Raw genomic sequence first — 10,419 nt, forward strand, 5'->3', positions numbered from 1 at the left:
CTGTTGTAGAATGTTTGTATTGAACTTTTGCAGTGCAGGCATGTTGTTAATACAACTGACATTACCACCAAATATTGTAGAAGAACTTGTGTTTCATTGCTTTCATGTTCTATATTTTGAATGATATTCAATGGTTTTTTCTTTTCATTCAAGGAACATAAGTGTTGGAACTATGATGATCTCTATTTGCATATAGATTAACATTCAATTTCTTCGACTAAAAGTGAATTCCAAAGTTAATATGTATGGATAGTTTGAGGACAGCTCGAGGTAAGAGTATATGCAAGGTTATGGTTGTGTGTGGACATGCTATCATCTAGAAATGCAATAATCATTTCAGTGAAGCTGAAATGACCAATTTGAAACTATCATAGTATTTGTATTGTGTGATCATTACTCCAAGTTCAACTAGAAAGGAATGTAATTGCAATTTGTACTCCATTATGAATAACACTAACCGTCGATACAGTTCAATCATTGCCACGTAATTGAACTGAACAATTGCAATCCAATTCAGGTGTGTTTCAAAATGCAGCGTAAAAGATGCATTTAGATCAATGGATTATTTCTAGCCTGGTGAACCTGTGATTAGTTCTGTTTTGAGCTTGTAGATTATCTTTGCATTAAGTCGATGAAACTCAATCATGCCTTGAAAGATTTGAATTTTATTTTGTATTGTGACTTGAATAAAAGATATGATGTCATTGAGAAAATCCAAAAGCTACAACTCAGTTTTTCATTTTTTCTTTTTGCAGTGGCTATAAGTACATGCCTTATCAACTTTTGGCTTGCCACGTTACGATGGAGGTGAGTTTCTTGGCTGTTAACTGGTAGCTCTTTGTTGGAAAGTATTCTTCTTCATCATGGTTATCAAACAATTCCTGTTACAACAAAAGTGGCTGATGTGCCAGTCCATGTTGGCATTGAGTTGTAGTTTGACCACCAAGTGTGTCAGGTTTTTGGGTATCACTCTGTGATTAGAGTTCATAGAGAACCCACAGACATGTTATGGAGTCACAAATCATATACCTGCTTCCAGTGACTAGTAGAAATGATGTCACATGATTTTTAGTTCAATTGGCAGGTGTATTACAGTGCAGAAACACTCAGTGTGCCAGTGGAGATGATAGAAGGGAAGTGTGAAGCTAGAAAGAAGCATGATCTTCCATCTCTGGATGACCCTGCAATCTTTGAGCATATCTTCTTCAGTGAATACATGTATGATCCTTCCAAATGTTGGGTAGTGTAGATAAAAGAGAAAGATGGCGATCATGTTAAGATGCAAGGACAAGGAAACAAGTGTACATGGCTATGGAACTTGACTAGAAAGTAGGTGGTAAGGAAGTTGTCGAAATAGGAAGAAGACGATGATTTTTTGTATATTTGTTTATTATGTTAAACTTATATGTATTTATGCGTGAATGAGTGTGATGTGGATAAGATTGTTTGTGTTTGGATGAATGTACTTTTATGTTTGGATGGATTTTCTTGTTTGGGTTTAGATGGATGTGAATGTGAATATGATGAAATATATTATATAACAGGTGTATATCAGGATGAATATGATGAAATATATTGTTAACAGGTGTATATCAGGAATTTTGTGCAGAATTTTGAGCTAGAATAATTTTTTAAAAAGAGACTTTTAGCGACGACAATTTTCGTAGCTAAAAGTTTTGTAATTTATTTTTTAGCTGCGAAAATTTTCGCTGCTAAAAGTCTTGTACAATTTTTTAGCAACGAATATTTTCGTCGCTAAAAGTATAACAATATTTTTAGTAGCGAAAATTTTCGCTGTTAAAAGTCTTGTACAGTTTTTTTAGCGACGAAAACTTTCGTCGATAAAAGTGGAACGATTTTTTAGGAGCGAAAATTTTCGCTGTTAAAAGTCTTGTACAACTTTTTTAGCGACGAAAATTTTCATCGCAAAAAAGTTTGCATTTAGCGATGATTCGAATTCTTCGCTGATAAAACGCATCGACATCGGTCTTTTAGCGACGAAAACTTTCGTGGCTAAAACTTTTTAGCTACGAAAATTTGACTTTTAGCTACGAAAATTTTCGCTGCTAAAAGTCTTGTACAATATTTTAACGACGAACATTTTCGTCGCTAAAAGTAGAACAATATTTTTAGTAGTGAAAATTTTCGCTGCTGTTTTTTTAGCGACGAAAACTTTCGTCGATAAAAGTGAAATGATTTTTTAGGAGCGAAAGTTTTCGCTGCTAAAAGTCTTGTACAGCTTTTTCGTGATGAAAATTTTGGTCGCTAAAAATGGAACAATTTTTTTAGTAGCGAAAATTTTCGCTGCTAAAAGTCTTGTACAGTTTTTTAATGACGACAATTTTCGTCGCTAAAAGTTTTGTAATTTATTTTTAGCAGCGAAAATTTTCGCTGCTAAAAGTCTTGTACAACTTTTTTAGCGACGGAAATTTTCGTCGCTAAAAAGCATGCATTTAGCCACGATTCGAATTCTTTGCTGATAAAATGTTTCGACATCGGTCTTTTAGCGACGGAAACTTTCGTTGTTAAAAACTTTTAGCTACGAAAATTTGACTTTTAGCTATGAATATTTTCGGCGCTAAAAGTGAGATTTCTTCAAAATGCACTTATATTTATGCTTGAAAAATTGGTCCAAAAGGACTGGTTTAAATTTTTGGGCACGGTATATATATATATACTTGCATTTACCGGGGGTTTGGAATATCAAACACACCCCTGGTGTTAATAGCAAGACTTCTAGACACCAATCCACATTCCGAACTACACCACTCGTTAGGTGTAGTACTCAGTGAGCATTCCTTGACCCAAAAATCACAGTCGTCCACTAATTAAACTGCCAAATTTGTAAGAGGAAAAAAAAAAGAAAAAAAAAAGAACGGTTGCAGAAAATGTCAAACTTCCATATTCAGATTCATATGTGACGTACCTAAGTGGACCCACCAGTTTGTCTTCTAGACAATTCTCCCAATGAGCCCAACCTATGTCACGGATACCATTCCATCCAAATAGATAGGAACCACGTTGGATGGTCGGGTAGATGTTATGGCGCTAAAAGCTAGTTGTCAACCCTGGGTCAATTTTTGTATAATCTTTTTTTTATTAATCTTTGTAAAGTCTACAGAAAAAGATGTCCTTCCCCTGTACAAGCCGTGAATCTAATGTAACTCCTCATTTTCACCGTGCATCCCAAAAATTATCAAGATCTAAAATTCAGTTGGGACACATCATAGGGTGCAGTCTGGATTTTTGGGTCATATGAATAATCCACTTTCTCGTGAACTCTGCCCCCAATAAATGTCATACTAACACATGTACCTGTTTGTAGAATTACCAAACCCTGTATATATAGTGGAAAGGAGATAATTTTGACATTTATTTGGATTTTTTTTTTTTTCAGGTTGCTGACGTACTGAAGCCCCGTCCTATTGTAATCAAGATCTTGACTCTGTTTTGTAGGATTATTCCAACTTGGAAAATCTTTCCAACACCAGACATCATAGACATTAGTATAAAGAACCCCTAAGTGAGAAAGGAGGTAACTGACATTTGTATCCAAAATGCAATTAGATTTTATTATTTTTTGGGTCTTTTTAGGTTCCTTTTTCGCTTAAATTAGTCGATTGGAATGCCTGTATATTTATATAATGTGATTTTAATTTTTTTTTTGACCCTCACAATTAGTTTTTTAAAGTAGAGAACTTTGAATATTTAAAGGACTTTACATTTTAAAAGATGTCAAGTGTATTTTGAAAGTTGAAAAATATCACTATTATATAATGAAAGGTTGAGATTTCATCACCAAAAGTGAAACCCCAGTTAGATTTATACCCTGAGTTGCAAATTTAAATTGATCTCAATACCATTATATAGAAGCTATATTTTTATAATCATGCTTTATCAACCATCTTTAATTTTTAACATGGGCAATTGAATATTTATCTTCATATAAAAGTGCTTGTCCCACAAGTGTTTCTTCTCATGGCTTGGACAACATAGAATCTAGGACATTAGCTATTCATATCATTCTTTAAAATGCACTCCATGATGATGTCTCTGATACCATGGAAATGTTCAGAAATGAAGAAATTTCAATTGCTTTTTTTATATTATTCTTCACCCAAATTAAATTTAAATAAAGAATTTACATGATGTATATACAAGAAAATTTTACAATGAGATTTAATTAGAACCAACCCTAATTAAAGTAATTTTATACATGACTGATTATAGATACCGCGAATAAAGCTAATATTATACGTGACAAATATACAACTAATAACATCTAATATAATCTTACATTCCATGGGTTAAAACCAACCACCATACGGTACTTTGGAGAAGGGCGCCATGGACCCTAGTAAAAACCTTCTCCAAAATTTCTCTTCCCAAACCTTAGCCTGTTAAGCTGGGTGGTTGGCTGACTGTGGAGCCCACTAAGATGTATGTGTATTATATCCATGTCATTCATTTATTTAATTGCCAACATATTTTAAGGACATGAGCTCATAAATAAAGAAAAGCTTAATCTCAGGGGGGAGCAACTAGGAACAGTGGTGATTAAACCTCCACCCTTAAAACCTTTTTGGGGTACAAACAAGTTTTGAATCAAGCTGATATTTGTGTGGTCCCTTTATCATGGTCTGTGTGACCTTACCAACCTGTTGATGGAAAACAAAACAAACATTATAGTGGCCCCCAAGAAGCTTTTAATGGTGAGCATTCAATCACCAGTGTTTCTTGTGGTGTGGTCCACTTGATATTTGGATTTTCTTCATTTTGGAGCTCATGCTCTAAAATGAACTGGAAAATGGTTAGACAGCATGGACATAAAACATATACATCATGGCCGGCCCCACATGATCACTCCTTTATTCCTTTTTCTTTTTTTTTTTCCTATTAAAATGCATCCTGAATCTTGATCAAGTGAATGACTTTTCAATTTGTAAAATGACAAAAGTAGGTTCGGAGAAGATACTTTGACTCAAAATATAAGGCTGAGGCCAACAAGTCCATCTGTCCATGTCTCTCTTATGTATATATAGAGAAAGAAAGACATGATCACATGCGCAAAAGTATATATAGAGAGAGAGAGAGACATGATCACATGTGCAAAAGTAGAGATAGAGAGAGAGAGACATGATCACATGTGCAAAAGTTCTCATGATAACTCATCAGGACTTTTTGAGAACTCATCTCACATTTGCCGTGACAAAAAGAGAGGTAAATGAAGGGAGGAAATTGTTTCAGTTTGCAATGACCCACTAAAGTTTTGGGAAAAGTTAGGGAGTAGAAGTTTCATGGGGCGTTGCATCACGTCGACCGTTCACATTTTGGGCTCATGTCATGTGAGATAAGTTCTCAAAACAGGCTTACATCACGTGAGAGAAGTTCTCAAAACATTCTCATGAATTCTCAGGTGAGCTCACCATGTAGAAAGAGAAAGGGTGCGGAATGCTCACCTGCACACGAGTTCTCAATAGTTTCAGTGAGAACTTTTTTAGAACTCATCTCGCATTATATGATCCCAAAATCGAACGGTTCATGTGATGTAGCATCCTATGGAACCCCTAAGATTCAACTTTTACCCTTATCCAAAACTTTGGTGGGCCATTTTGGATCAGGGTGAAAGTTGGGCCCTTAGGATTTCATGGGGAGCTACATCACATGAACGGCTTATATATTGGGCTCGCATCATGAAACATGAGTTCTAAAAAAGTTCTCGTCAGAACTGGTGTCCTCAGGTGAGCATTCCTCTCTCTCTCTCTCTCTCTCTCTCTCTCTCTCTCTCTCTCTCTCTCTATATATATATATATATATATATATATATATATATATATATAATGTAATGAATTATATACAATCACTTATAAATTAGTTAGATATTGCTCACGTGGCATACAAGTAATTCAAATAAAATTGTCCAATTTAAACATACTAGTTTAGATGTACCATGGACCAAGACATAATCAAATACACTTATTTAATTGGCTAACCAATCGATTTAGTGGACACTTATTGGACAATTTAGAAATAATAGATAACCAGTCATCTTTTTTAAAATAACAAGTGTACACAAATTAAAGGTTAGTATTATGCAAACAATCTTGTTTTTGGACTTTTGACATTGGGTTCCACGGTTTAGATGGTTTAGTTTGAATTAAAGCATGGCTAATGAATGATATCTGAGTATATGACCCGGTCTACAATCAGAAGTCTATAACTCCTGTTTTACCGGACGCCATGCGTGAAACACCCAAGCTACGTAGTCCCCACCATGTTGAATGTGTTGGATCCACTCCGTCCATCATGTGAAAACCCTTATATGGGCCGCATGTAAGAAAGATTAGCCTGATAAAATTCTCAGGTGGGCCATAAAGATGGGAACAACATAAATTTGTTCATAAAGCCTCTAATTTGGCTAGTTTGGGCTGACTTTTGCATATTACCGTTGAAAAATATATTCCATGGTGGCCCCAAATAAAAATAAATAGTTTGCATGATATCCAGGGGTGTACATGAACCGAGCTCGATTGGTTAACTTGCTTGACTCGACTCGAAAAAGCTCGATTCGAAGCTGGTTTCGAGCCAAGTCGAGCTAATTTTTTGAGATCAAAAATGAGTTTGAGCCGAGTTCAAGCTAGCCCTAGCTCGACTCAACTCAGATCGAACTCAACTTAAATCGAACTCGGATCGAACCAGTTCAATGACTCCGTTACTTTGATATTGATGTTGCTCACCAAGTGTTTAATGAAATGACTTAGCAAAGTGTGGCTGGTGGCAAGGTAGGTATGTATATGAAACAAATACCTTTTTTTCTTAATTTTTATATATATTGCTTAGAAGGTGTTCGATAAAATACTTGCAAAACCACTGCTATTGTTTTACATACAATGAGATTTTGAAGGTGTAGTCCATGTGTTTGTGAAAATGTTGCACTGGCGAACTCGGCTCAAATTGGCTTGAGCTGCTGACCGAATCGAGCGGAGCTGGCTAGTCAGGCTCGAGGACTGAGTTCGAGCTGGGGTCAACTTGTGGCCGAGCCGAGTCAAGCTGAGGCCAGCTCGACTCGGTGTACACCCCTAATGATATCTCTACTGTTCCTTGTGGTGTGGCCCATCTAAGTTGTCTACGTGGCTAATTTTTGGCCCTTGGAGCTAACATTGAGGAGTGAACATGATGGATGGAATGGATTTTACAGACTATGACTTTGGGCTGGCCGACTTATCAGAACCGGATTAGCATACTCTGCAAAAGCTCAAGTTGGTAAATCCTGATCGTGAGTCATACCATCCTAACCCAACATAATATTTGTCTAGCCCAATTCACGCCTGAGCCCAGATGTGTGCCGGAAAATTTGGGCCCACTTCAAGCCTCATTGAAGAACTTGTCATACCACCAATTTTTTTATTTGGAGGCCCACCATATAAAACCAGTCCAGAACACATATCACATGTCCCATCTGCATCATATATGAACTATTTTGTGGGACGGATTGGATCCCATATGTAGGGCAGGGATCTTCTGATCTAACTCTAATGTGGACGCATCTTAGACACACAGGCAGTGTGGGCTCCACCTTTAAAAAGGGTATTGATTTTGGTTAAGAAATATTTTAGTAAAAAAGTAAAGAATGGAGGGACAAAGGAGTGATTATATTGATTGTAGTGGCATTTTAGTGAGATATTTCACAGTTTTTCCATTATTTGTAATTTGGGTTTATCTATTTTTCCTGAAATTGCAGGTTCGATCCAATCCCTATTGCTACAAGGGAAGGCCGCATTTGAAGACAGGATATCATCTTCTCAGGGTCAGCTCAGACATAGAAAAGAATCTGGACCAGGTAATTACGCTTTTCTTTCATGGGGCCACCTTTCTTGGACTGTTAATTCGGTGGACCGCAGTGATGGATGGCCTATGCAATTATCTCTCCGTAGGAAGAGGAAATGGCAAGATAATTGATTTTAAAATGCAAATGGTTGAGACTCAGCCAGTAAATGGCCCACCGCATTAATGACTTCCAAGCTACAATGTATGTAGGCACGTGGACTACCAAACCCGTCCTTTGCTATTTCCGTTTGAGCAATGGTCTGGTTGATTGATCCTGACCGTACATCAGGTCCAACACACATTTCCTGGGTTGATCCATCAGAAAATTTCTATTCACGAATAGATGGGCCATGGGACCTATTGTGCCATAAATGATGCTGGCCGTCTATTTTACAGCTAACAATCTAAGGTCTAGAAACGTTGACCGGTATGAATTTTGAAATGTAGTCAACGAAATTTGTATTGGACCTGATGGACAGTCTAGATTAAATGGTTGGACTGTCCAAGTGTCCTAATGCAACAATACATGGACCACTAACTTATTGTGCTACGAATGAAAAGACAAACCTACAATATTTGTAGAGCAACTGTTACATTTTTGCTCATTCTACAAGCGTGTGTCGCCCTGCCCATCCACACGTGTGAGAGATCTGAGCTTTCCATCCAGTTGGAATAATACTTAGCAATCTGTTGCCTTGAAAATAAGCAGTGTCATTCTTCAAGTCCGCCACAATGTAAAAGTAGACGGACGGCTAAAATGATATACTGTAAGCGTCCATTTTTTTTTTTGGTGATCTGTGCCTTCCCAGGCTTACAATAACCTGATTATTTATTTATTTTTGGCGAAAGATATTATCAAGCACATGTTTTATACATTGCCATATGTGCCTCTGTATGGATGACAGGGCTACAGACGCACGTGGGATTGTCAAACACAGTCCCTCGCAATGGATCTCAGCGGCAAGCGGATTGCGTACTGAGTAGTGAGTAATAACTCAGTATGCTGACTGAGTAAATTCTGTGGGTCCACCGTGGATGTATGTGTCGTATCCATGCCATCCATTCGTTTTTAAAGACAATTTTAGACAGTTAGTCCAAAATTTAAAAATATATAAAGTTCAAGTGGACGACATCGCAGGAATAAAGTGGGAATAATGAGGTCCACCGTTGAAACCTCCACAGTGATTTTTATTTCTCATTCAACCTGTTAATAAGGTCAAAAAACATGGATGAATGGAAAATACAAATATCAGCTTATCCAAAACTTCTGTGGCTCCTAAGAAACTTTCAATGTAGATGTTCAATTCACATTGTTTTCTATGGTGTGGTCCATTAAAGATATGGATATGCTTTAATTTTCGAGTCCATGCTACAAAATGATCTGATAAAATGGATGGACGGCATGGATAAGACACGTACATCAAAGTGGGCCCTACAAGTTTACTTGGTATGCAATCCGCTTCCCCTCGTGCTGTGGTAATTGTACATCATGGGAAGAAGCCTTGCCGTTGCATCTCAGAACGCGGATTGCGTCCTACCCCTGCCCGTCTCCAGCTGGGAACGGGCAGGAGCTTTGAGTGGCCACCTTGATTTATGAGTTTTATCCACACCGTCCATCCAGTTTTACGTATCATCATGTGATATATGACCAATATAAAATAATTATTTATATGATTTAATCAATATAAAATAATTATCCTGGTCCTATTATGAATGAACGGTTCTGATGATAGATTCGATCTGTTCTTTTGTACAAATCATAGGTATCATTGCCATTTATAATCGTTCACGGTGGGGATGACTTCGTAACAGATCCATCAGTAAGTAAATTGCTCTTCGAATCGGCATCGAGTACTGATAAGACATTCAAGCTGTATCCAGGCATGTGGCACATGCTCACTTACGGTGAACCGCCTGAAAACATTGAGCTTGTGTTCTCGGATATCGTTGGATGGTTGGATGAAAGAACGGTTGGAAGAAATTCAAGATCCGAGAGCGACGATTCGCAGGGGGAGAAGATGATCATTGAGGCGTAAGATAAGCGGCTATGATGGAAGTAGATTGCTAGTTTGGTGGGCCATGTGATGATGTGGGGCCCAAATAAATGTCCATTCCATAGATTGGAGTGGTTGCGTAAGTGAGAGAGGAGTGGTCCATGGTCTATATATAATAATCGTTTGTCTAAAGTGATTGTCTTAGCAAATATTGTTTCATTACAGCTTATAATTTTAAATTGAGGAAATATACACTACTTCTCTATCCTTGATTGGTGTGCTTTGATAAAGGATCTGGACCGTCTAATTAGTGGGTTACGTCTTGGATTACCTATAAGTCTAAAAATTGCAGTGGCTTCTAAGTTCATAACTATCCAACCGACTATCTATTTTTGGATGGCAAATGAAGGTGTATAACAAGGGATCGGAGTGAATCCAGTGATTTGAGTAGTTAGAGACAACCAATCCATTCATTAATAAGAACGTTGTCTCATCTACGAGGAAGAGGTGAACCAAGCGTCGAAGGGGCACGACCCCATCCTCATCAATCATCTAAATTCAATCCCCTTTGATAGCATTTTAATGACCAACTCAGGTT

The 10,419-nt window shown here is 37.3% G+C and overlaps 1 protein-coding gene across 1 annotated transcript in view; it reads left to right on the forward strand.

Annotated features, from left to right (window-relative positions):
- The window catches only part of LOC131243571 (caffeoylshikimate esterase-like), a 39,027-nt gene extending 28,941 nt beyond the window's left edge, over positions 1 to 10,086 (forward strand). The window contains exons 7-8 of the mRNA XM_058243029.1: positions 7,742 to 7,840; positions 9,591 to 10,086. Coding sequence (XP_058099012.1) covers positions 7,742 to 7,840; positions 9,591 to 9,863 — 372 coding nt within the window. The 3' untranslated portion in view covers positions 9,864 to 10,086. The remainder of the gene's footprint in view (positions 1 to 7,741; positions 7,841 to 9,590) is intronic.
- Positions 10,087 to 10,419: the final 333 nt, after the last annotated feature.

The sequence above is a fragment of the Magnolia sinica genome, chromosome 4, assembly GCF_029962835.1.
Source record: "Magnolia sinica isolate HGM2019 chromosome 4, MsV1, whole genome shotgun sequence".
Lineage (NCBI taxonomy): Eukaryota > Viridiplantae > Streptophyta > Magnoliopsida > Magnoliales > Magnoliaceae > Magnolia > Magnolia sinica.